We start from the raw sequence: 26,816 nt of genomic DNA, 5'->3' as shown, positions 1-26,816 counted from the left end.
CCTGCTTGTGGATTTTGGGAAGAAGGGAATAGTGAGCTATGTAGGATTGAGGTCTGAAGTGGGAAGATGTGGAAAAGAAATCTTCAGAGGAGATCAGATCCCTGACAGTCTTGAAAGCTACAGCCTGATGCTTAACTGGAGAAGTAGTGATCAAGTGGGAGATTGGAGGACGTGTCTAAGAGCCTCTGCCACATGATGACTGCACCACCCTTATTGTCAGGTTTGATAAAGGTGAAGGTTAGACCTGAGGGAACAAATGCAACAGATTCAGAAGGATGGTTACAATGGGTGAGTGGAGCAGACAATTTAAGGTGGCTGATGTCACATTGGCTGCTCTCAATGAAGAGTATTTATGTAATAGCGTGTTGGTCAGTTCATATTTGATATTTGTTGGCAACTTTCACCAGACATTTTGTGAAGAGTAACAACAAATCCCGTACATTTTCAGGTCATGGTCTTAGAAACTGGGGAACCTAGATCAATCTTTCTTTTGCATTTTACATTATAAAGTTTAAGATTTATTCAAAACGCATTTTGGTGGACCCATAATAATTTAATAGTGTCTACTTCTGAATCAGCAATCCTGTTTTGACTAAATTTGATCTGTTGCTGTTCCAAGTTCCATTTCACAAAAGTGATACGTTTTACATTTCAATATCTTTAAGCATGACTACAATTTCAAATAATGAAACACCAGATTCAGGACAAAGAAGGAACACATCTGATAACATAAAAGACAAATACACAATATACCTTTAAAACTTAGCAAATGTTGGAAACCATTGTGAAAGGTACTATGTAGTTTACTCTAATCTTAAACTATCTTCCTGATGTTATCATTCTGATTCTACAACTTTGAAAATGTATCCAGCAAACCTGTCTCCAGCAGATAAACCATTCATCCCAAGTGTGGTGGGCCTTCTGTTTTATTCCTAGACATTGAATGTCATGATTTTGGTCATGGTATAGTCAACTGTTATGACATCCAGTGCTATAAATTTGGTGAGATTGAGCAAAATAAAAATAGGCATCAGCCAGGAAACACAGTTCCCAGTCTACAGTTGAGTAGCCGATCAGTACGGGATGTGCTTACTTTTGTAAGGATAATAAATGTAAATAATCAGAATATTGGTAGATGTTTTCAGTTTGCCACCTCAAGGAAACCTGCATTAGTCCAAGTAACAATTTTGTCCCAAATTGTTATCTCTGAAAACTTTCTTACCAAATTGACTCAGATTATGCTTTGGAATTATCCAGTTCTTTGGCACCAATGAAAATAATTCAAGACATGTCTGGTTTGCATTTTATTAGGAAATTGTATCTTAGTAAAATATTTAAAGTCTTGTTTTTCGTGCCAATAGTGTAGATCTCAACAGGTTGAATTTTGTTTCAAATGATATGATGAGAGACCTTTCCAGCAACAGTTGAATTGAAGGATCAGCCTGCTGTGAATATCAGATGTGCAGTTTTTGTGCAGCTTTAAAGTTTTACAAAGTTAAAATAGTAACTAAGCTTTTAAACCATGGATTACTACAAAAGCATCAACCCAATGTAATGATGGGTGTTGGCTGTAAATTACCAGATCAAATAGAGTGCTAGTCTTGTACCTGCTGAACTCTGACTGACTATTATTGATGTTACGAATCGAGAATAACTTGAGGGGATTCAAAGAAGCTAATCATTCCAGCTTGTGCAGTTGTTTTTGTATTGGTTCTCTGAAATTATCTCACTGTGGAAACTCAAAACAAATTTGTGTAGTCTAAGTATGTTATTACATTGCATTGTTACAACAATTTGTATTTACATAGCATCTTCAATGTAATGAAACATCCCAAGACGCTTCACGGGTCATTAAAAAAGTGTGACGCCAATACACTCGAGGAGCTAATTCGGCAGTGACCAAAATTTTGATCAGAGCTTTTGCAGAAAGCACATTCTAGGAATAACACCTAGAAAGACCATGATTTAGCGAGGGGTTATTAATTCTTTCTGAATTGAGTTGAAATCAGAAACCATATGCTAGTATTTTAATTACTATTAGTTTGATTACAGAATGCCATATTTTAAGTGTCTGCCTCTTCCCTAACTAACACCCAGTGTCTCAGAAGTGTCTCTATATGCATTTGAGTATTAATTAACTAATAAAAGAAAATAAACAAATGATCACCCTTTAAAATGGCACTGCATTAAAACAAAATCAAGGGAAACTTATTAAATTAAGGTTACCGTTTTCAGTTGTGGCAAATCTCAGGCATACTGTTGGAAGTCTTTTATATCCTCTTGAGGTATTTAATCAATTTGCCTCCACCTTGATGCCTTAATAGTGATAATACAATGAACATACTATTAACAGGCATGACCACCAATTGTGGAGAAGTTAAAGTGGAGGATATTTACTAAGAAACCAAAATTTGAGGAATGTGGTAACTTGGAAGTTATTTTGCCTAAAGAGATTTTTGAAAATTGAGGGATAAAGCCAAGAATGGGTTTGAAAGCAAGAACAAGAATTAACTGGTAGTCCGTGTTGCTTAAAGGTAATGGTGGAACAGCATTATGGTAAAAGTTCGGAAACTAGCGACAAGATTTTAGATGGTGCCTAGCTTATTAGTTGGTGGAATGTGAAAGGCTAATGAGCAGTGCATTCGAACTAAGATAACACCTTTGAAAATTGTCCCATGTACTACAGGTCAAATTGTACAACAACTTCACGTTTAAACAATTTCATTATGCATACCAAAGATTGATTCTCATAGCTGGTGGGACTGAAACTGTCACTTATTTCACTTGATTGAGTAGGATGTAAGCATTATTTGACCTTTGCCAAAACAACAATTCTCTGATATCAAATATATTTGCTGCTTTAACAGACAAAGATATATTTCACCATTTGATACAATGCACTCTCTCACACAAGCGCTTCCGTGTTTGCTTTCAGTGATAGAACTGTGGTTGACGGCAAAATGCATAGGGTATCATTCAGTGCTTCCTGTTTCTCCCTGATTTTGGGATGATTGTTAGTTATACAAAATCTCAAACATTTGTTAACCAGTTATTATGCAATCCTTGTACATTTAAAAAATGATCTGCAAAATTCCCTCTTTGTATAAACCAGCAATATTCAGATTAATTGTATCAGTAATGAATATAGAGTCATATAGCACAGAATCAGACCCTTCGGTCCAACTTGTCCACGCCTACCATGTTCTCAAGTTAAACTAGCCCCCTAACCTTTCCCATTTGTGTACTGTTTCTTAAATGTAACTCTACCGGCATCCACACCCTCTGGCAATTCTTTCCACACGCTCATCACTGTATTTAAAGAAAAAGTTGTCCCTCATGTCCTTTTTAAAGTATCTGTCACCATAAAAGCATGCCCTCAAGTTTTGAATGGCCCTGCCTTAGGGAAAAGACCCTTGTGATTCATCTTATCTTTGCCACTCATTATTTTATCAACCTTTTAAAAGGTCACCCTTCAACATCCTAAGCTCCGGTTGAAAAAAGTCCTAGCCTATCCAGCCTAACTTTATAAATCTAACCCTCTGTTCCTGGCAACATCCTGGTAAATCTTTTCTGGGTGCTGTCCAATTTAATAATATACTTTCAATAACAGGATGACCAGAACTGCACACAGTACGCCAGAAGAGGCCTCACCAATGTCTTGCACAACCTCAACCTGAGGTTCCAACTCCTACACTCAAAAATGTGAGCAATGAAGGCAATGTTAACTGCCTTCTGGACCACCCTGTCTATATAGGACGCAAATTTCAAAGAATTATGTACCTGAACCCCACATCTCTGTTCTACAGGGCCCTACCATTAGTTGTATAAGTCCTGCCTCTGTTTATTTTACCAAAATGCAATACCTTGCATTTAGCCAAATTAAACATCATCTGCCACTCCTTAGCCCATTGAAACAATTTATCAAGATCTCTTTGTAATCTTAGAAATCCTACTTCATTTCCGTTATACCACCAATTCTGGTATTATCCACAACTTACTAATGATGCCTCCTATATTCTCATCCAAATTGTTTATATAAATGACAAAAGTGGACCCAGAACTGATCCCTGTGGAATGCCACTAGTCACAGGCCTCTAGTCAAAATAACAACCCTCCCCACAACCACCCTCTGTCTCCTACCATCAAGCCAATTTTGTATCCAATTGGCAAGCTCACCCCGAATCTCATGTCACCTAACTTCACTAATTGATTGACCATATGGAACCTTATCAAAGGGATTACTAAAATCGAAGTAAGCAACATTTACCACTCTGTCCTTCTCATTCTTGGTGGTTACTTCCTCCAAAAAACTCAACCAAATTTGTGAGACCTGATTTCCCTCAGACAAAAACCATGCTGACCATCTCTATTCATTCCTTGCCTCCCTAAATGTGTGTAAATCCTATCTTTCAGAATCACCTTCAACAACTTAGCCACCACCAATGTCAAACTTGCAGGTCTGTATTTTCCAGGCTGCTTCTTACATCCTTTCTTAAATTAAGGCACAACATTAGCCACCCCCACCATGTCCTCTGGCATCTCACATGGTTATAGATGATACAAATGTCTCTGTTAGGGTGCCCACAATTTCCTCCCTAACTTTGCACAATATCCTGGGATATATTTGATCAGATCCTGGAGATTTATCCATGTAGCCTTTCTAAGACCTCTAGCACTTCCTCAACTGTAATATGAACTCTTTTCAAACGTCAATTATCTATTTCCCGGAGTTCTTTAGCCTGTATTTCTTTCTCCACAGTTAAAAGCTGATGTGAAGTATTCATTTAATAACTCTCCCATTTCCTGAGGTTCAACACAAAGACAACCTTGTTGATCTTTTAAGGGGCCCTGCTCTGTCTCCAGTGGGTCTTTTGTTCTTAATGTGCTGTAGAATCTCTTTGGATTATCTTCTGTTTGCCTTCCTGATTTCCCTCTTAAAAATGCCCCTGGACTCTTTATACGTTCATGACATTGATTTGATCCCAATTGTCTATATCTATGATTCTTTTTAATTCTTGACTAGAGCCTCAATGTCTTTATTCATCCATTGTTCCCTCATCTTGCCAGTCTTACCTTTCACTCTAACAGGAACATACTGCCTCTGAACTATCGTTATCATGCTTTTGAAAGTTTCCCACTTGTCACTATGTAGAACTGTTGTTGGTGCTAACGTAAGTTAATTAAGTATATTGTGCCTGTCTTATAATTCATTGCTAAATCAATTCCTGAAATAATAAAGCCACATTCAGAGATTTGCATTTAAGGAGGACACTACAATTAATCATGGTATGGTCTAGCATCATTAACAATAGATTGCACTTGTACAGCACCTTTCAACATAAAATAAGCAATTCATCGGAGAATTTTAAAACAAGAGCTTTTGTCAGCAATGGCTCAATGGGCATTACTATTTTTAATGAGTCACAAGCTTAAGAGTTCAAATCCAACTTTAGGGCTTGAACACAAATGTAAAGCAGACAATCTAGTGCTGCACTGATGAGAGTGCTACATTGTCAGAGGTGCTGTCCTTCACTGAGGCATGAAACTGAAGTCCCTTAGGTGGATATAAAAGATTCCCTGCCAATACTTCAAAGAGAAGGTCAGATGTTCATTTTATTGTTGGAGTAGCTTGAAAACAGTCCAATTTTCAAGATTTTCTTTTCACCTAGCTTTTAAAATACACACTTCTGGCCACTGTGTAGCAAATTGGACTGTTACAATTACTAAACTGAAAAGTATTATTGAAGTAATTAATGCAAAATCTATTCACCTCTGTCTTAAGCATACTTAACAACTGAGTATCCATAGCAGTGACTTAAAAAAAAACTTCCAAAAATTCAAACTGTTACAGTGCAGAAATTTCTTCTTGTATTTCAAAGGCTGATCCCCACTGTATTCTAGACTTTTCAGCCAGCATAAACATTACTCAGCATCTACCTGGCCATGCTCCCTGAATTACACAGGCTGATTTTTTTTTTTCCCCCAGCTGGAATTATAACTACTTTTGCCTTAGATTTATGGCACCTTGTTTTCCGTGTCTCAGAGCAACTTTTTGTACAATCTTCTGCTCTTCGTCTTATTAGTTATGCGCCTGGGATCTACAGCACTGTTCTTGTGCAATCATGTGGTAGGAGAGCCAGAAGTGCTAGCTTGGCGCTGGGACTTTTCAGAGTTCACACCACTGGCCTCATATTTGAAGCTTAGTTTCCGTACCACCTTAGGTTATTGCAAGCCAGGAACTACCCTTCACTCTGTGGCGCTGCATGATAAAGCACATGGCCCAGAAAGGCAAGTTAGTCCCCAGTCCCCCAACAAGCGCCTGAGTAAAATGATGGAAAGGAAGGCAGGTTATATCCTGCAAATCAGCCGCCAGATTGATTCAGTCTTGATTGAAATGGCATCTTGGGTCAGTGCTGTATTCTGACTAAAATTAGACGCACAGCAGTGCAGAAAGAAGGTTAATGATCTTCTGCACTCTGCAGGAGGAAGCATCACTATCTTCTCTCTGCCAGTGCTCACTTGGAGGACTACCACTCATTTTAACTCACCTTGTCCACCAAGGATTATAGACAATACTCACTATTCTGTGCAACATGTCCAGTCAACTGATCTCCCAACTACTCCTGGCATACTACTCGCCATTATGCCTTCTGTGCTTCCTACGTATTCACTGGGGATACCTCCTCACCTTTTCACCTTTCCTTCTGCATCATCAGTAACTGCTGTTCTATCTAATTCTGTCATATGCAATCATACCTGTTATCTCATTGCAGGAAGCATTGTCCCCTACCTGGATCAATGGGCATAATGGCATAAGAGGAGAAAATACTTGATTTGATTTCATTTGATTTGATTGTCACATGTACTCAAGTACAGAAGTATGAATGTACAGTGAAAAATGTATAAATGTTGCCATCCTAGGAGCCATCTTAGGTACAAATACCTAGGTATAGAATCATAACAACAAGGCAGAAAGAAAAAACAAAGTTAAAAGTTAAACAGTGCAGCAATTATAGTATAATGTAAAACACATGAAATAAGGTTAAGACTTACACATTGCAGACCTCCTATCTAAAAAGAATAGAGCTGAAAGTTCATACACACTACGGTCTTAAAATGCTTAGCCATAGTGGGATTGCAGTTTGAAGAAACACCTCCAGATTGGAAATCCACACTGAGGCCACGCAGGGCCAAGAGACCACCATGCCAGAGAAGAATTATCCAGAGAAAAGTGCAACTGCCTCATGTGGGGATGAGGTGACCTCAATGGACCCTAACCCAGTAAACTGTGCTGTTGTCCTAATACCACCAGCACTAACTCATTCATAACCTGCAAAAGATTTTATTCCCTCTGGCACAACTAATTCCCTGTCCAAGACCTGAGAGCTTCAACTCCACCTCTATCTCTAAAGAGGAAACCACTGAACACTGAGGATTCACTGGCAAGGGTTTCCCCTGCACCCTCCATTAGTTCAGACTTTCACTTTGGTAAGTAAATTTTCTAGATTAGACTTGAGCACAATCTAATGAGCACATCACTGAAATCTCCCCAGCTGGTTAAGGAATAAATACCCCAGTCTTGGACATTGAGGACTGCAAGAGATAAGGCACCTGCTCAGCCCCCAGCAGAAGATGATTCCAATGTCTTGACCATTAATGATTCCATAAATATGCTCAGAGGCAAAGGAAAGCAGTCTGGTTCATCAGGAACGGGCAGTAAATTGAGTTTAATAAAGGAGGATCTGCTCATCTTAGCAGCACAATGTTGGCTTCAGCATGCTTACATCTGGCTATCTCCATGAATAGTGCCATGGAGAACCAGATCCAGTGCATTCTGTATCTGCCAGATATGTGCACAGACCTGCACACCACTATCCTTAGGTGCTCAGCATCATTTGGCAAGGTAGAAGTGGGACAAGGGCCTTAACCTTATTCACATGACCCTTCCTCTCTAGGGCTCAAGGTGGTGTCAGCAGACATTCATATAGAGCAGGAGCCACACGCAAGAAGCTTCATCTCAGGAAGCTCGAGCGATGCCATCTACTCCTACCTGAGATGTCAAGACTTCCAGCTGACAGTAGTGAACCTGCATCTTAGCAGGACACTCTCTAATCAGGCCTGGGCCTTTGAAGACCAAATGCTTTCAGAAAACTATCCAAGTCTTCAAAGACTACAGGACCAAATACAAGGAGCCAAGAATCTGAGAGCTCTCTGGTATGCAGTTCAGAAAGGTTGCTCAAGGGCAACGGTATATGCTGGTCAGCCAGTGATGCCCACATCCTATGAATTAACAACAAAAGTATACACCTGAGCACCTTCCGGGATATCTAATGCAGACCTCTAAAATATGGCATCCATGGAAACATAATTTTGAATATTGATGAAGTAGAAGCCTTTTTTCGTTGATAAACTCTGCAGTTTGATAGTAGGGTACAAAATAGCTGCAGTCTATCAAGCCCAGTGCCTGAGCAATGTTCTATTAATGGAGAAACCCACTGTTATTGACTGACTACTCTAAAGGGAATGAATATGTTCAGCAGTGATGTGGAGAAAATGGCATTGGTTATATCCTAGATCCATTTAGGGTAAAAAATTTATTGAAGATCCCACACGGGTAACCAGGTATTCCTTCAAACAAGTCATTGGCACAAATCTTTTGAACAGCTTTAACGTTGACAATCACTGGATGACAGCCAGTCTTTGAGTGCACGGCCTGTTTCAGCAAATGACAATTCATGACAATGGCCTGGGACATCCTTATTCAGTGTCTACACTGGTTCCACTAACTAGAAAATGATAGGAAGGTCTGTAGATGCGGAGTCATGTCATTATCCTCTGTCTCTTTGGGGAATCTTTACTTGATGCAGCTGCTTCTGGAGACTGTATGGCAGCCAGTGGAGGGTACTGTTGCTGTTGGACCTGCTATTGGCATTGAAGTTGCTCCCTTTAATATTGTCATTGCATTTAAAGCAACACCTCAAGGCCACCACCCATGGCAATGGCAATGTTCATGTCAAATGAACAGAAAATCCGTGAGTAAAGTCAAAAAGAAATCACTAATTTTGCAATGGTACTGTTGAGCCATCATGTCAATCACCATGTAATCTCATGTTCTGCCTAGTACTGCCATTGAAGCTTTGCAAGGAAGTCATGGTCAAGTTTCAATAAGAAGCTGTTATGAAACCCTATCCAAGTATGTGTTGCACCAAGTGTTCATGCTACACTGGGGAATGAAATGCTAGCTGTAAGATCCTGTAATAGCTTCTCCCCACCAACCACACACCCCCCTACCAAAAAAAGGGCATATAATGGATTATGTCCTTGCAAAGACAACACAGTGTGCCGCTGGAGAAACACAGCAGGCCAGGCAGCATCAGTTGAGCAGGGAAGTTGACATTTTCGGTCAGGACCCTTCTTCAGAACGCTTATCTGATTACGTTTGCTTATCTGACATGACAAGGAGGCATTTAGTGGAAGCAGTGTAATGGCCATGATTGCTTAAGGTCATCACTTGTGTGCATTCTTGTACATGAATGACCCGCCAATGAATGCAATTCGATACTAGATGGGCATTATTGAATCAGTAGGTGTATGACTAATGCAGGTTACCTTTAGCACTGCTTCAAATTCAATCAGTTTTGTTCTGCTCCTGAAGAAAAAGCAGCAATTTATTCCACCACTCTGCAGGGACAGCCATTTTCTGTCATTATTGTATAGTTGACTTTGAGTTGACAACAGTGAAGTTTCAGCTTTGTGTCTTTGAGTGACTTGCAGGTTCACCTGAGAAGAGCAATGATCCCATCTTTCATTTCCTTTTTTATGTTGCTGCCCATGTCCCTAATTATGTTTCAGTTTCTTTCATTTCCTTTCATCCCCGCTTACATAACTGAATGTTCCTAGTTTAGCCCCAGAGCATGGCTTTGTGAATTGCCATGCCTTTGTTGGCCAAAAGTCCTTTTTATGTGGAGGCCAGAGTAGTAATGAATTAGAGAATAAAATGTGAGGCTGGATGAACACAGCAGGCCAAGCAGCATCTCAGGAGCACAAAAGCTGACGTTTCGGGCCTGGACCCTAGGCCCGAAACGTCAGCTTTTGTGCTCCTGAGATGCTGCTTGGCCTGCTGTGTTCATCCAGCCTCACATTTTATTGTCTTGGAATCTCCAGCATCTGCAGTTCCCATTATCTCTAATAATGAATTACCTCCTTTCACTGTAACCATTCCCTCAACAACCCTGTCCAATGAAACCCATCTACAAGTTTGTTTCCCATTTTCCCCAAGCTCCTTGGGCTTCACCTGAGAAGGTCTCAACCATTAATGCCCCAGCCTCCTGAATTGTCTTGAGAGGACAACCCTAGCTCCCGAATTGATGTCTACACAGCACCTCAAATGATGTAACTGTAATTTCTGAATTGGATACACTTGACCTGTAGGACTAACTATGGCCCAATCCTTACTGCAACGACATGGATTCCTGGGCTCTAATAGGGCAAAGTGACCGAGTACAGCCACCCATTAGATTGAAAACAGATAACCTCTGATTGTGGCGTTATCCGCTATTGATGTGCAACGCCCTTTGAACCTCATACAACTGCACTTCTTTGACTTTCAGCTATTTTGTTGAAGCAGATGCAAAGTGCTTGCCATATAAACTCCCAGCACGTCAAGCGACAGAGGCTGACAGCCTTGTAACGTAGCACTGAAAAGGCTGCATGCTAAAGAGAGCTGCAAGCCACAGAGGATGGTTGCCTTCAAATAAGGCAAAGTGAGTAAATGCTAAGAAACGAAGCCAAGCACCATAAGAGACATTCTGTGCAGATGTCATAGATGTGCATGTGTACTTTAACGTGGAAAACGCACTGGCAGAAATGTACCAGTTGTGGGTGTCCCTGAGCTCCAAAGCGAACTCCAAAAGAATAGAAGGGGTGTGAAATTGGACTGAGGCCAAGCATGATGTGGTGAGTCTGGTAATTTACTGTTACTGACTTGCATTGATGAAGGGCAGAGGAGGACAGTGTCCATGGAACATGCAGGAATGTTGTGGTGAACACAGTTGAATGAAGGCCTGGGCAAATAAATAGTGAGCTGTAACTGCCAAGATACTGCTCTTTCATGTTCTGAACTGGTGCTATCTAATCTCTTGAAGAGGGTGAGGAGACTTAAAATGGCATATAAATGAGCTGAGTTGGGCTAATGAGTTGCAATTGCATGAAAATAAGGTAGTCACTACTTAATAGTGAAATTCTGAAGTCGTGTTTAAAGCTTAAGGAAAAAATTAGGAAATTGTTTCTCGACATAAAGAATGATTTTGTTTTTTTTATTTCTTTCATCATATGTTCTCAACTTCTGCGCCATTGGCCAAGCTTCTTCAGGGAGTAGAAAATTCTGCCCTACATGTTACATGTGGAAAAAATGAAAGGGGATCTAAACCCTTGGGAAATATAGCGTACTCTACTAAATCTGTCACGATAGGACAATCTTTTCATCCCAGAGACCAATCTAGCGTATTCTTATTGACTCTCCTGGGGCAAGTATGCTCCTCTATAGTTGAGAAATTGTCACAGTTTCAATGAGAGGACTTTCTCAGTGGTACTGGTACATTGGCCACAATCAGCAACTTTCTGGACAAATACTAATTTGTAAGTTTTTTTTTCAATGAAATATCTCTGAAACAACAATTGCAAAGAGTTTAGACACATTACCTAATTCATTGTGTTGCCTATATTGTGCCTTCCAGTAAATCTGATTACATCTTTACAACACAATTTGGCCAATTAACTTGATGATGCAAACTTGAACTAAATGTAAACGATGTTGAATTTTCAGAAAGACTTTTGAGTATTAAAGCATACACGCAGCTTTTTCAAACAAAAATTTGAAACACTAAAATTATTCCTGCTTTGCTGTGCTCCTTTTTGATTATACAAACTTTTACAGTCCTTTAAAACTTGTGACCTCTACATTTAGATTGTTTCGTGTTTTAGCTAGCTGGAATGTGGTTACCGCCCATGTTTAAAATGAGGTTCTGCCATGATGGTAAGATTGGAGGGGAGGAACCAGACAATGCGCAATCCAGAACAAGTCCTCCGTGGTGAGTCAGGTGGAAGATTTATAATATCAATGCTTGCAAAGGTGGATGAAGGCTGCAGCAGTACGAGCATCCACAGTCCTCGAGGTTCCGTTGCCACTGGAAATGGATCTACCTTTTGTCAAGGACTTTGTCTGCTACTGTGCAGCAGCATTCCCACGTTAAAAAATGTCCTGCACAAGTGTTTATCCAGAGGCATTCAGTGAAAAGAAACTGACTTGAGGGAACCTCCTGTATGAAAAGACACAATTCTTCTAGAACACCCATCAGCAAGAGGAAGTACAAAAAAGTAACCTGAAAAAGGAACGCTAGTGATCTCAAGGCCAAGGGACCCCATCTCCTGGAAACCTGTCAAATGTGTGGATGGAGATGATTCTCTAGAATCAACTCATTGGCCGTGCAATGATCCACGGAACTGTAACCAATGACAAATTCCTAGGTGGACAATCATCCTCTTTAATGAGTGATTGCTGACAACAAATGAGGAAAGCATAAGATGTGTGACCTTAATCATGGTGTATTCTTCAGTTTAATGTTGTGAGGGACAGAAATAGTTTACAATGGCCTAGACTTTGAGTTACACTGCAGTGAGGAAGATTCATAAATGCATATCTAGTCTTTCCATCACCCATCTGTCTCCAAGCTGTCTCAAAATTTACAGGCTACAATAGAAGAGTCAGACAACTTGTCTGTTGTAGAGGGGAGGCAGATTTAGCTGCATAGACTTGTGTTGGGCAAAGTCAAGGAAGAACTCAGGTTGGCATGGTGGCTCAGTTCTTTTCACTGCTGCCTCACAGCACCAGGAACCTGGGTTAAATTCCACCCTCTGATAACTGTTCGTGTGGAGTTTACATGTTCTCCCCATGTCTCCGTGGGTTTTCTTCTGGTGCTCCAGTTTTCTCCCACAGTCCAAAGATGTCCAGGTTAGGCCAGGTTAATTGCCTGTAGTGTCCATCCCCATCTTGCAACCCCCACCTTCCCACTCATGTGCAGGTTATGTGGGTTAGCCATGGGACATGCAATGTTAGAAGGATAGGATAGGGTAGGGGGTTGGGCCTGGGTGGAATGTTCTTCAGAGGGTCAGTATGGAGTTGATTGGCCAAATGGCCTACTTTCACACTGTAGAGATTGTATGATTCTAAGTCCCCTGGAAATACTGAGACATCCTTCCTCTCACCAACAGTCCATACCCCTGGAACTGGATTTTTTTTTCCTTTATTCGTTGATGGGATGTGGGTGTTGCTGGCTAGGCAGCATTCATTGCCCATCCCTAGTTTCCCAGAGGGTGGTTATGAGTCAACCACATTGCTGTGGGTCTGGAGTCACATGTAGGCCAGACCAAGTAAGGATGGCAGTTTCCTTCCCTAAAGGATATTAGTGAACCAGATGGGTTTTTCCTGACAATTGGTTCATGGTCATCATTAGATTCTTAATTCCAGATATTTTATTGAATTCAAATTCTACCATCTGCTGAGGCGGAGTTCAAACCCAGGTGCCCAGAACATTATCTGGGTCTCTGGATTAACAGTTCAGTGATAATACCACTAGGCCATTGCCTCCCCATTGGGAGAACGTGGCGATTCAGGAACCTGGTGAATTTCACAATAGTGAAATTTCCTCCTGAGTTAGAGCAGGCTTTTTAAGCAAATTACTGCTGCTCCAAGCATTACATTGCTCTGGGCAGTTGGCGTGTCGTGGATAGGTTCCCCTCCACACACTACTTTTTAGCAGGGGTGGAGGTGACATGCAGGTACCAGAGTGCCCTGTAAATTCCATACACACATTTCTTTGACATCTCTGAGCACAATTATAGAATCGTACAACACAAAAAAGGCTGTTAATTTGTACAATTAAATTGCTGTCCAATTAGTCCCACACTTGCCCCTCACTCCACAACTTTCTCCTTTCAAGTCAAAGTCTAAATCCCTTCTGTATTATTACTGAACCAGCTTTAGCAATCTTTTTAGATTGAATGCACTGGATAACAATCACTGTATAAAACATTTCTCATTTAATTCCTAGATATTTTGCCAGTTATCATAAATCAGAATTCTCTGATTATCAAACTTTCAGTTCATGAAAACCATTTCTTTCCAGGTACTCCATCAAATTATTTCGTCATTTTGAAAATCTTTTATCAAATCCCCCTTCTTCTCTACTCCATGGAATGCTATTCCAGTTTTTTTATCTTTCCACAAAACAAATTCCGTAGTTCCTTTTACTGGTAAACCTCCTGTACACCCTCCAAAACTATTTATCAAAATAAGCACAAATGTGGATACTGCCAATATCTATTCCCTTTTCATAAAATATGTCAATATGTGATTAGTGACCAGTTTCACGACCTTTCCCTATGGTACTTGAAAACAAAGGGGCTGGCCAAATGTGGAAAGCTGGCTGCCTTGTCAGGGAGGGTTTTTGTGCTCTCTCTCTCTTTATCTCTCGCTCTCTCACTTGCTGTCTCTGTCTGTCTGTCTGTCTGTCTCTCTCTCTCTCTCTCTCTCTCTCTCTCTCTCTCTCTATATCTCTATCTCTCTCTCTCTCTCTCTCTCTCTCTCTGTCTCCCCCAACTCCCCATTCCTTCTCGCTCTTGCCCTCAACTCTACCATACAGTTTCTATGCCTTCCAACCCTACATCACATCATGCTATCACTGCTCACCACCTCAAACACAGCCACCGCCCCCCCCCCCCCCCCCCCCCCCCATTCCATGAGCACTCCCTGTCTCTCTTATCTGCCAGCCTCTCTCCCCTAGATGGCTGGCAATGATATGCACTGGCCAATTTTTCTTTCCTTTGGGAACAGTCGTATCTGTCCAGAGGAAAACTTATTTGCATGAATACTTTTCAGTCTGCAATAGCTGAACAACACTAGGATCTTTGAATTATAACCAAAAAGATTAAATCACAATGGCGCTGCTTGAATGTGGTGGCCTAGTACAAATAATCATGTCAAGGACGCTTCCTGTGTTTTAATCTCCCTAGCGCTCAGACATCAGATGAAAATACAACTCATTCTAGTTAATGAAGACATTGATTTAAAGGGCATGCTTCTCTTGAGCACTTGGAAGTCTTAACCCTTGTTTTTCCAACTTGATTTCAGTGGATCTTGGCTGATATAGGTTTGTCTGTTCTGTTGTCTTTATTTTCATTAGTCAATAAAATTGTGGTTTTGCTTGTCTGTTAGCTATAATTCAATGGAAAAAAAATTATAAGAAATGGAAACTACTGGCTTTCTTTATCTGACATTGGGTGATACAAAGATGTAGCCACAGTTTAAGGCCATCTTGAAAGCTCTGTCGTGAATGGTAGGTGGTGACAAATAGAATACGTTTAACATTTTGTGGGGAACTAGGGTTGTGTGTTCAGGTGTGATATGCTTGAACAGTTATGATAACGGTGTGAATTACTCTAAAATGTTATCCTGCAATTTACTGTCATCTGAAAAATCAAATGGATGGCAGTCTTGAACAAATAGGTAATTACCAGTTTGAAGACAACAGTTAAAAGGATTAGATGAAGGGTGAGAGAGAAAAGATTCACCTGAAGCATAAGCATTGGCATAAACCACAGTTGGATTTCTGTTCACTGCATTGGGTGTCATTGCAAGGTCAATATTTATTGCTCTTCCGAAGGTGATGCTGATCTGTTGCCTTGAAGTTCTGGAGTCTGTGGTGACAGAACTTCCACAGTGCATTTAAATAATGAATTTCAGGCTTTTGATCTGGAAATAATGAAGGAACAGGCATATATCTCCAAACTGACATGTAATGGACTTGGAGGGAAAGCAGCAGCGTTGGTCTTCCCAGAAGTCTGCTACCTTTCCCTTCTCCGTAGTAGAAGATGAAGGTTCAGGTGGTTCTGTCACAGAAGCCTTGTTAAGTTGCTGCATATTGCAGACAGCACGTACTATACTTTCATTACAGTGCAGTGGTGATGGAGGCAGTGAGTATTTAAGGTGAAGTTTGCAGACTATCGGTCGTGTTGGCTGCCCTACCCTGCACTGTCAATTTTCTTAAATATTGTTGAGCTGCAAGCATCAAACAAATGGAGAGTATTCCATCATGCCTGATTTATATCTTGTAGATAGTGGACGGGCTGTGGGAACCTGCGAGGTGAGTTACTTGCCACTAAATTGCCAGCCTCAGACACACACCTGTTGTCAAATATTTGTGTTTGGTCCAATTAAATATCTGGTTATTGGTGACTCTTTGGGATATCAAGGGAGGAGTCAGCTCCTCATTGGTCATACCATGAGGTGAGTAGTGACTAAACTTTGTCTTGTTAGAGTTTTCAGAGCATAGCATTTGCATGAAGTGACTGTTGAACAAGTGTTGTATACTTAGTATTATTTTGTGCTGTCATAACTCTCAGGTCAGAGCTCCAGAATATGTGAACACTTTAACTTATAGTTGCAAAGTGCCTTTTTAAAAGGGGGCTGATGCAGGCAAAAATGGTTGCAGGTATAAATTAAGTAGCTGCATGGAATGCAAGACCTGCAAATGCAAAGGGAATTTAAAATAACAGCCCTTTAAAAGTGATCGGAAGCAAAAACAGATGATCTGCACTGTGATCTTGTGAACACAAAAATAATGAAGGGCTGACCACATCCTTTTCAACAGCAACCTATCCCCTGCAGGCTATGTGCCAAACTGCAGACATGTTTTGCATGTTTCCTTTTGAAAAGTGCTCCAGAGTGGGGTGTCAAAATGCTCATTTTAACTCTACTGGACTGTGCTAATGGGAATGAACATTCCTGTGTGTACCAGTATGGGTTTGAGCATTTTCATACTGTAAAGGATAGATGAAGAACTATCCTGTTGTCTTTACCTGAAACACAGGGGTGACTGTTTTTCACTCCGGGTGCTAGAGTTCAAGATGGCTAGCAGACATTCCAAAAAAAAAACAAAACAACAAAAGGATTTGCCCTGAATGCTGGAATTCAGTCATGTTGAAAGAAAATAGAATTACAGAATCTCAACGAATCTGCAAAACCCAAGGATCATGAAACTGTTCAGCTCCCAACATTAATGCTGCCAGTGATCTACACTGTAATAGCCACAACATTCAACTTTCAGCTCTTTGAAACAATTCAAAGACTAATCTGTATATCATTTGCTTTCTCCTGCTCTCTCTTTGGACTTGCCGTTTATTTTCTTTGTTTTCTTGTTTCTTGTATTTAACAAATAGTAAACTCACTCTTTTGTTAATTCAAGAAAGCTGGGTTAAATTAGCTCCTGCCACACAATAGGAACAATGTGACTGCACTGGAGTGGGTACAGGAGTAGATTCACCAAAATGTTGCCTGGATTAGAGCATTTTAACGATGAAGACAGGCTGAATAGGTAGTTCTCTTTCGAGCAGAGAAAGCTGGGTGTTGTCAGAGGGGGAGTGGGGGGAAGGCGGGGAACCTGATTGAGGTGTACTAGATTGTGGGGCATGGTAAGGGCAGATAGAAAGCAGCTGTTGCTCATAGTGGAAGGGTCGATTAATGAGGGAGTAAGGCATAATTTTGAGGTGAAGGGTGAGTTTAGAGGAGCTTTGAGGAAAAACATGTTTTCACCCAGAAGGTGATGAGAATCTGAAATTTACTGCCTGGGAGGGGAGTAGAGGTGGGATACCTCTCAACCTATATTAAAAAAAATAATGGTGGATAGTATTTGACCCATGACCTTGAATGTTGTGACACTAGTGCTGGAAATTGTAGATTATTGTAGGTACATTCTGTGCTGACCTATGGATGGAAGGGCCTTTTCAGTGCTGTATGTTTCTATAACTCTTAATACCAGTTAATTTGAGTTTGGCAAAATGATATCCACAAGATCACTTATGAATTAGCCTGTTGCAACCTACCAAGGGACTAATTGTCTAAAGTAGAGGCACCAGTAAATGCCTTCTCATCCAGGAATTTAAAGGTTTAGGCTATCTAATCTGGAACCATATTGAATTGGGGGAAACCTTGCCTGGCGTTGGTGTGACAGTAAAAACTTGTCTTTTCTATCTACTATGGAATCTGATCCATTAAGAGATGATTAGTGTTATGCTATTTAGATTTGTTGCTGCAGTTGAGGAACATGCTGTCCAAGCATTGTATCTCTTTCTGTAAACAGTGGTTTTATAGGAAAACAAACCATTGTGTGCTAGACTTGTGTAATTTATGGTGCACAACAGTTTGGGACAGTTTCTGTATGTTTTGGATATTGTTTTTCTCTCTGCTCGAGGGTGAGAGAAGGTATTAATAGTCACTGTCAGCACAGGCAATCTGGCTCATGTATAGCAATTCCAAATAGAGTGAAATCCTGATATTGCTCCGAGATTAAGGATGAGATGCTATCATGTAACATTGCATGAGTGTAAACAATTTTTTTCATCCGTTACAAAAAGACACCCTGTCCTAAATCATCCCTTGCAGACAAAAGAGACTTTCATCCAATCTATCCCAGAGGTAAAAGGCCAGCATACAACTGCTTGTGCCATGCAGTTCCCTGAAGACTGGTGTTGAATGGTGGAAATTGATTCAGTAAGAACTTTGAAAAGCAACTTGGTGTGTGTACTTAAAGAAAATATAGGTCTGCTGAGAAGAACTAATTGGATAGCTGCTATAGATCACCAAAATAGATGCATTGCACTGGATGGTTGCCTTTCTGTGCTGTATGATTCTGAGGAATCCATTTAGTTATACAGCTGTCAATCATTTGTTTCATTTTTTTTCTTTTGTTCCATGATAATTCATCTGACTTAAAAACAACTTTTTTAATTTGATAGCACATCAGGCCAACAAAGCTCTAATTGAAAGTCACATGCAAAAGCAGTATAACGGCCTCCTCTGGTTCATTTACTCTGACTTGGTGTCTTTCTTGGAAATTTAAATAATTTCTCTAAGTTTCTAGACTTAAATACACAGATTTACTTTTATAACTTTTATCCATAAATGAATGACCCATTTTACATTATATCTGAGCAAATGACCCATTTTACAGTGCCTTATGATAACTGTAACAAGGTGAAGCGTCAGTAATTAAAGGGAAACAGAGAAAAATGCAGTTTAAGTTACAGAAACAGCAGGCTTAATTTTTTTAATTGAAATTACTCTGGAGCCTTGCATGTGTACTAAAGATAATTAATTATTAATTGCATCATTCGCTTAAAAAGTTACATGGCCATTACAAGTTGTGCTTATGTATTCTGTTAAATTTAAAAACATTAAGTCTAATTCAAAATAACTGCTGGCAAAATGATGGAAACATGATCTGCAGTTAATTGATAGGAATTTGTTTTGTGTATATATGTATTATATCATAACTGACTATAAGGTCGATAGTAAATTATAACTTATTGTAACATATTCTATTCATTTTTTTCTTCAATATACCTTTTAATAATGGAAATCACATTTTGTCATTTTTGTTTTATTATCTTCACTTTAGCCCAGCGCCAGCACGGAGTATGAGCATCCTGAATCTTGCAGACAGGTCAAATGTTGTCCTACCTCCTCCAGATTATGCCTCCGACCCAGTTAAACATCACAAGGAGGTATCATTCCACTCTTACAGTAGTGCCCCAACTAAAGGGATCATCACCCAGTCAGACAATACAAGTTCAGTAAGTACCCGTCAAAGATCAAACCTGGTATCTTTTCTGTGATATATCCTTGATTATAAGTGTGTTTTTGAATTTTTAGTTCTAGGACTGGAATTTTTTTTTGAAGTTGCATGTCATGTGCAAGCAACATGAAAGCAAATTAAGTTTCTCATGAAATCCCAACGCTGAAAACAATCACTCTCCCATCTACATTAGGAGGGCTGTGAGTCAAATTATTCTGTAGGAAAGTGAGTGTAGTTTCCATACTAACCAAAATTTCACCATTTTAACATTGAGCAGATTGGTGACTATTAGTTCAGATTTAACCACTTATGAATTTGACTTTTACTAATGAGTGTATTATTTGCAATGCTGCAAAGTAAAATTACAAAATTGCTCAGCATTATACAACATATTTGCTTTAAAATAAACACTTCTCAAGATTAAGTTCTCAAGATTCTAAAGAAGAGTGATTGATTGGTTATTCCTACTTGGTGACAATAAATATATTTCATGTTAGTGTGACTTTTGTCGTAAAAGATAACTTTTGCTTGTATTTAAACAAGTTCATTCTTGTGATCAATGATGATTAGTGTATATTAATTTGAAATGGCAGTCAACATGAAGTTGAAATTGATCTTTGGGAGCAGTGTCAAAAAGTACATAAGACCCAACATTGGCTTTCCATTGGCTTAGAGAAAAAAAATTCAGTTTTTTAAAATTTCAAATAAATCTGTGAATCTGGGAAAGACGTTTCCAACAAAAAAAGTTTGAACTATCGTTCTGCAAGCTTTGGTTTTTTAAAAAATGATATGATATAGGAGGGTGGGATTCAGATTTCTGGGACATTGGGACTGATAGAAGCAGAAAGGATTGTACCTGGGCAAGACCAGGACCAATGCACTTTTGAGATGGGGCAGGGGAATTTTAGAGCAGAATGGGGGAAGAGTTTAAACTAGCAAAGTAAAGGGTAGGGGCAAAGAGAGAGAGTGGGGGTTGGTGGTGAAACTAGAATGGTAAGGGGATGGGAATCTAAGCAGGAATGTGAGGACAAAAACAAAAATAGAAACAAGAGATGAAAAGTAAAAGTGGAGGGCAGATTTTAAAAAAAGCACATATGAGGGCACAATGGAATCTGAGGCTAAGATGACTAACCAGGTTAAAAAGATTATTCTAAAGACTGTGTGTGTGTGTTAAGGTGTGGAGCATTCACAGAAGGTGGATGAATTAGAAGTACAAATAGATATAGATGATTATAATTTAGTTGCGATTATAGTGACCCAACTGCACTGTAACCAGCATGGGAACTGACATCCAGGGGTAGTCGTTCTTTAGCAAGACGATCACAAAGGGAAAGAAGGTGGGGTACTGTTGCTCATAAAGGTGGAAATCAATGCAGTAGTGAGGAAGCATATTGGCTCAGAAAATCACGATGTGGAATCTGTTTAGGTGGAGATAGGAAACGTCCTGGTGAAGAAAACATTGGGGCATGCCTGAGAGAAGGTATTGAAGAAGAAATCACGGATAAATGCAGGAAGAATACAACTGTAATCCTGGGGGACTTAATGCATAGATTGGAAAAACCAAACGAGCAATGGTATTGTGGAAGGAGATTTCCTAGAGTGATATTTTTCATAATCAAAATATTGCAGAACCAACCAGAGAATGGGCTAATCAAGATTGGGTGCTAAGGAATGAGAAATTATTAATTTATTCTTGTTTTAGGGGATTTCTTAGGGAAGAGTGACCGTAACATGAGAGAATTCATCATTCAAGGTGGAGAGTCAAGTTAGGATCTTGCATTTTAATAAAGAGAACTAAGAGGATAAGCCATAAATTGGCAAGAATGGATTGGGGAAACTTACTAAAGGGATTGATAGTGAATAAGCAATGATAACTGTTTAAAGAATGTGTAATGAATTATAACAATCACTTATTTCTGTCTGGCTCAAAAATTAGGGGAAGGCAATGGCCTAGTGATAGTGTTACTAGACTATTAATTTAAAAACTCAGCTAATGTTCTCCGGACTTGGTTCCAAATCTCACCACATCAAATGAATTCAGTTATTAAAAAATTGAGAACTAAGTATCTACTGATGGCCATGAAACCATTTCTGAGGGCTAGAAAAACCCATCTGGTTTACTGATATCCCTCACAGAAGGAAATCTGCTATTTTTACCTGGTCTGGCTTACATGTGATTCCAGACTGTCAGTAATTTGACTCTCAATTGCTGTGTGAAATGGCCTAGCACACCACTCAGTTGTATCAACTGCTACAAAGTCTCAAAGAAATTAAACTGCACGGACCCTGTGTGGCATCAAACAAGGTGCCAGAAAAGACAATGGCAGAAACAGCCCTGTTGACACTCCAGAGGCTAACGTCTGGGGCTAGTGCTATCTCACAGGCTAGTCAAGCAGTAGTTTGATATTGTATGATTCTATGAGTGTGACTTTATCCCAGATGCCACCATTACCGTCCCTGGATATATCTTGCCTCACTGGTATGACAGACCCAGCAGAAATGACAGCACAGTGGCATACAGTTGGGAGCGAGTTGCCCTGGGAATCTTCAACGTTGACTCTTGACTCCAGTAAGCCTCATAGCTTTAGGCTAAACATGGGCAAGGAAAGCTCTTGCTGATTACCATGTATGTCCTCCTCTACTGAAGAATCAGTACTCTATAATGAACAACATTTGGAGGAAGTATTTAGGGCAGCAAGGGCACAAGATGTATTCTGGGTGGGGGACTTCAGTGTCCACCACTTAGAGCGGCTCATTAGTAGTGCTTCTGGTTGAGCTGGTCGAGTCTGAAAGGACATAGCTGCAAGACTGGGTCTGTGGCAGGTGGTGAGGGAATCAGTAAGAGGGAGAAATATATTTGATGTCATCCTCAAAGATTTGCAGGCTATAGAAGCACCTGTCCATGACAATATTTGTAAGCGTGATCACTGCACAGCCCAAGTGGAGAAGACCATCATGTTGTGTGGCACTCTCGCTGTACTCCACAAATAGACTTTGAACAGATCTAGCACCTAGAGACTGGGCATCCATGAGATGCTATGGGCCATCAATATCTGCAGGATTATACCCCACAACAGACTGCAACATGTGCCCCGGTGTATCCTCCACTCAACCATTACCGTCAAGCTAGGGGATCAACCATGGTTTAGTGGAGAGTCTAGGAAGGGATGCCAGGAGCAGCACCAGGCATATGTAAAAATTAGATGTGAATCTAGTGCAGCTACCAAATAAAAATACTTGCGTGCCAAACATCATAAGTAGTAAGTGATGGACACAGTTAGACTGATCCATTGGTAGTGGGATCACTTAAGCTCTGCAGTCCTTCCACATCCAGTCATGAATGGTGGTGGACAATTAAACAAGTCACAAGAGGAGGAGGCTCCACAAATATCCTCATTCTCAATGACAGCAGAGCAACACATCAGTGCAAAAGATAAGGCTGAAATATTCACAGCAATCAGCAGCCAGATGTCCCAAGTGGATGATCCACATCAAACTCCTGTAGTTGTGTGCAGCATCACAGATACCAGTCTTCAGTCAATTCAGTTCAATTCACATGATATCAACTGGAGACACTGGATATTATGAAGGCTATGGGCCCTGACAACATTCCAGCAACAGTACTTGAAGACTAGTGCTCCAGAACTTGCCACTCCCCTAGCCAAGCTCATTGAGTACACTGACATCTACCTGACAATGTGGAAAGTTGCTTGGGTATGTCCTGTACATGCACAGCAGAGCAAACCAAATCCAACCAATTAGTGCCCCATGAATCTATCTGATCATTCGCAATGTGGTGAAAAGAATCATCTACAGTGTTATCAAATACCACATACACAGCAATAACCTGCTCACTGACACCCAGTTTGGGTTCTGCCTGGTCCACTCAGATCCTAGCCTCATTACAGCCGTGGCATTAAAAGAGGCCCTTCTGCAAACTTCTTGATCAAACCTCCTATATTTGTGTCTAGACCATTAATGTGCACCGCAAATAGCGAGGGTTCAAGTACTGAACCGTGTGGTATGCCAGTGGTCATGGGCTTCCATTCACTAAAACAACTTTTGACCATCGCTTCTGCCTCCGTCTACTAAGCCAATTTTCAATCCAATTTGCAAAAATGCCCTGAACCCCATTGGTTCTTGCTCTCTTGACCAGTCTTAACCAGTGGAGTTTAATTCTGAAATAACTGCACAGAGGCCATTATCCTGTCACCAAGCCACTTGTGCATAGTACGCTAGCTGTGGGCAGCCAGCTCAGTCAGTCACCCGAACTGTAGAGATTCAAATCTCTTGGTCATATTGGTCAGCCAGGGCTTTCTTGATTGGCCCAGGTTAACAACCACAATAAACAACCTCTTAGTCAACGAGATCAACCTGGTTCCAACCACTATATCCGTCCCCTCCCAAGTCCAGGGATGTGGGCCTGGTCTTTGGCTTGTAGCTTTTCCTGCAATGATTTTGCCCCAAGTCTGGTTCCTCTGATTTGGACTCTGACACGGGCAGCATGTACCAGAATGTTGTCTGCCTCTTGCATCTGGAGCATCTTGGAAGGGTTTCCTCCTCTTCTTCGCCCGGCAGTAATGGTATCGAGGCTGCATCCTTCTTGGACTGAGGTTTGCTCGACAGTAGGTGGAGGGGGAGAACCTATGGTTTCTGACAGGCCTTCTGGCTATTCCGAGGGACCAGGTGTGATTTGCTCCTGCCCTATTTGAAAGGTAATAGCTTTCAGGTGATTGACATATTTCTTCAGGACTGTATCACCTACCCAAACTTTGTAAGTGACAGGACCTGACCTTGCGTCAACCTCACCTCGTACCCACCTCTGGAATTTTTCCAGACGTGATGGCACCAAACTTCATCCCCTGAATTAAATTGTGTCCCTCACTCCAGAGGTGGCATGTGGCCATCTTTGGCATTCCTGTTGCCATTTCACCTCTCCCACACCCATGTCTCGGAATACCAGGTTTAACCTGCTACAGGGTCTTCTCCCATCAGCAACTCTGCTGGAGCTATCCCTGTTGTTGCATCTGGAAAAATTCCAGAGGTGGAGTCAGACTGACTACACTTGATGTCAATGCCATATGAAACATTTCATCAAGGAGCCCTTGCAAAACTGGAATCCGAGGAGAAACTCTCTGCTGCTTGGAGTCATATCTGGCACATAGGAAGATGGTTTTAGTTGTTGGTCTGTCATCTCAACTCTAAGACGTTTGCACCAATCAAACCCCATGCTGCTATCATCTATAATAAGCGGCAATCTAGCCACCACCCCTTGATGTTCAATAATGTTACCATCGCTGAATAGCCCCACGATCAACAGCTGGGGGGTGGGGGTTGACTATTGACCAGAACTGAACTCACCACTTAAACATAGTGGCTACGAAAGTAGATCAGAGGCTAAGAATACTGAGGCAAGCAACTCACCTCCTTATTTCCCAAAACCTGTCCTCCATCTACAAGGCGCAAGTCAGGAGTGTGATGAAATACTCCTTCCCTCGCCTGGGTGGTTGCAGTTCCGACAACACTGAAAAGACTCGACACCACCCAAAAGAAAGTAGCCTGTATGATTGATACCACATCCACAAGCCTCCACTCCCTCCATAACTGATGGCCAGCAGCAGCAGTGTACTATCTACACTGTAGAGATTCACCAAACATCCTTAAATAGCACACTCCAAACCCACTACCACTTGCATCTATAAGGACAGGGAAAGCACCTGCAAACTCCCCTCCAAGTCACTCACCATCCACTGGCAGGTGCACTATAACATTGCTAAGTGACAAGTGATACATTTTGTGATAAACAGAATGGCAGAGTATTGTTTAATTTGTCATATATTAAGAAGCTTAGGTGTACAAAGGGATGCAGTGTCCTCTATATACGAGTCAATAAAAGTGGACAGGCAGGTGCAGCAAGCCATTAGGACAGCAAATGGTGTATTGGCCTATTGCAAGACTATTTGAGTTCAAAAATATAAATTCCTTAGAGTAGTTAAGCAGGGCTTTGGTGAGGCCAAACCTGAAGTATTGTGTGCTGTTTTGGTCTCCCTACCTAAGAAAGTATACATTTCTCAGAGTGCAGTGGAGATTCACTGTGTAGATTGGTTCACCTCAGCCTGTATTCACTAAAGTTTAGAAGAAAGATGGAATCTGCTTAAAATGCATACAACTCTAAAGGGCTGAGCAGACTAACTGCAGGAAGGATATTTTCCCTTGTTAGGGAATCAAACCAAGGGATACGGTCTCAAAATATAGGGACGACCATTTAGGATTGAGATGAGAAATAATGTTTTCATTCAAAGGATAGTGAATCTGTGGAATTCTCAATGACAGATGGCTAAGGAGATCAAGTCATTGAATTTATTCAAGAAAGAGATATTTTAGATTTTTAAATCAAGTGTATGGAAGAGTAGGCAATTTAAAAATGGCTGTCATAATGAATAATGTGCACTGTGATATTTTTCAAATTGGAATGTGTAATTGACCCAGAAGATTAGCCGTGGTCGTATTGAATAGTTTAACAGGCTCAAAGGACCGCATGGCCCAGTCCTCCTGCTAGCTTCTCCTCTTACAAGGTCGTTAACATAGACTAATTTTCACTCTGAACTCCACACCTACACCCCCCCTCCAATCTGTTTTGTGATAGAAAATGAAAGTAATAGGTGAGTAGCAAAGCAGATTAATTACAACAATCATTACCAAAACATTGGAGAAACTGCTGGTTAGAAAGCTGCTTCAAAAAGGAGATAATGTCAGTTGGTGAGTCTCATAGACTGATATTCAACTTTCCAGCTGACAATTGGAAGAAAAGTATCATTCTCAGCTCCGCAGTTCTCAGATGTTGAATAATGTGAAGGCCCAACCTCCATCTTTTGCCAAAATTCGTTGGCATCAAAGGAAGGAAGAATGACTTGCTGCCAGACTTCTGTATTGTTTTGAGTCAGCTCTGTGAGTGTGTGATCTGGCAGCTTTTATTTTTATCTTTAACTCCAGCCACCAGTCGTCAGCTCGCATCCACCTCCTTCCCCCAACCCAGCACAATTTTTAATGTTCGTAATCCTTGAATCTGGGGTCATTTATAGCTTTTATTCCACACAGATCCAGAGCTGAAACATAAGGACTTCCGGA

The 26,816-nt window shown here is 40.7% G+C and overlaps 1 protein-coding gene across 1 annotated transcript in view; it reads left to right on the top strand.

The window, feature by feature from the left end:
* The window catches only part of LOC125462434 (brain-specific angiogenesis inhibitor 1-associated protein 2-like protein 1), a 140,792-nt gene that overhangs the window by 94,345 nt on the left and 19,631 nt on the right, over nucleotides 1-26,816 (top strand). Inside the window, exon 12 of the mRNA XM_059654066.1 lies at nucleotides 19,512-19,686. Within this exon, the coding sequence (XP_059510049.1) occupies nucleotides 19,512-19,686 (175 nt within the window). The remainder of the gene's footprint in view (nucleotides 1-19,511; nucleotides 19,687-26,816) is intronic.

The sequence above is a fragment of the Stegostoma tigrinum genome, chromosome 23 (assembly GCF_030684315.1).
Source record: "Stegostoma tigrinum isolate sSteTig4 chromosome 23, sSteTig4.hap1, whole genome shotgun sequence".
NCBI classification, from domain to species: Eukaryota; Metazoa; Chordata; class Chondrichthyes; order Orectolobiformes; family Stegostomatidae; genus Stegostoma; species Stegostoma tigrinum.
Note: the sequence above shows the minus strand (reverse complement) of the source record. Positions and strands in the feature narration are given on the sequence as shown.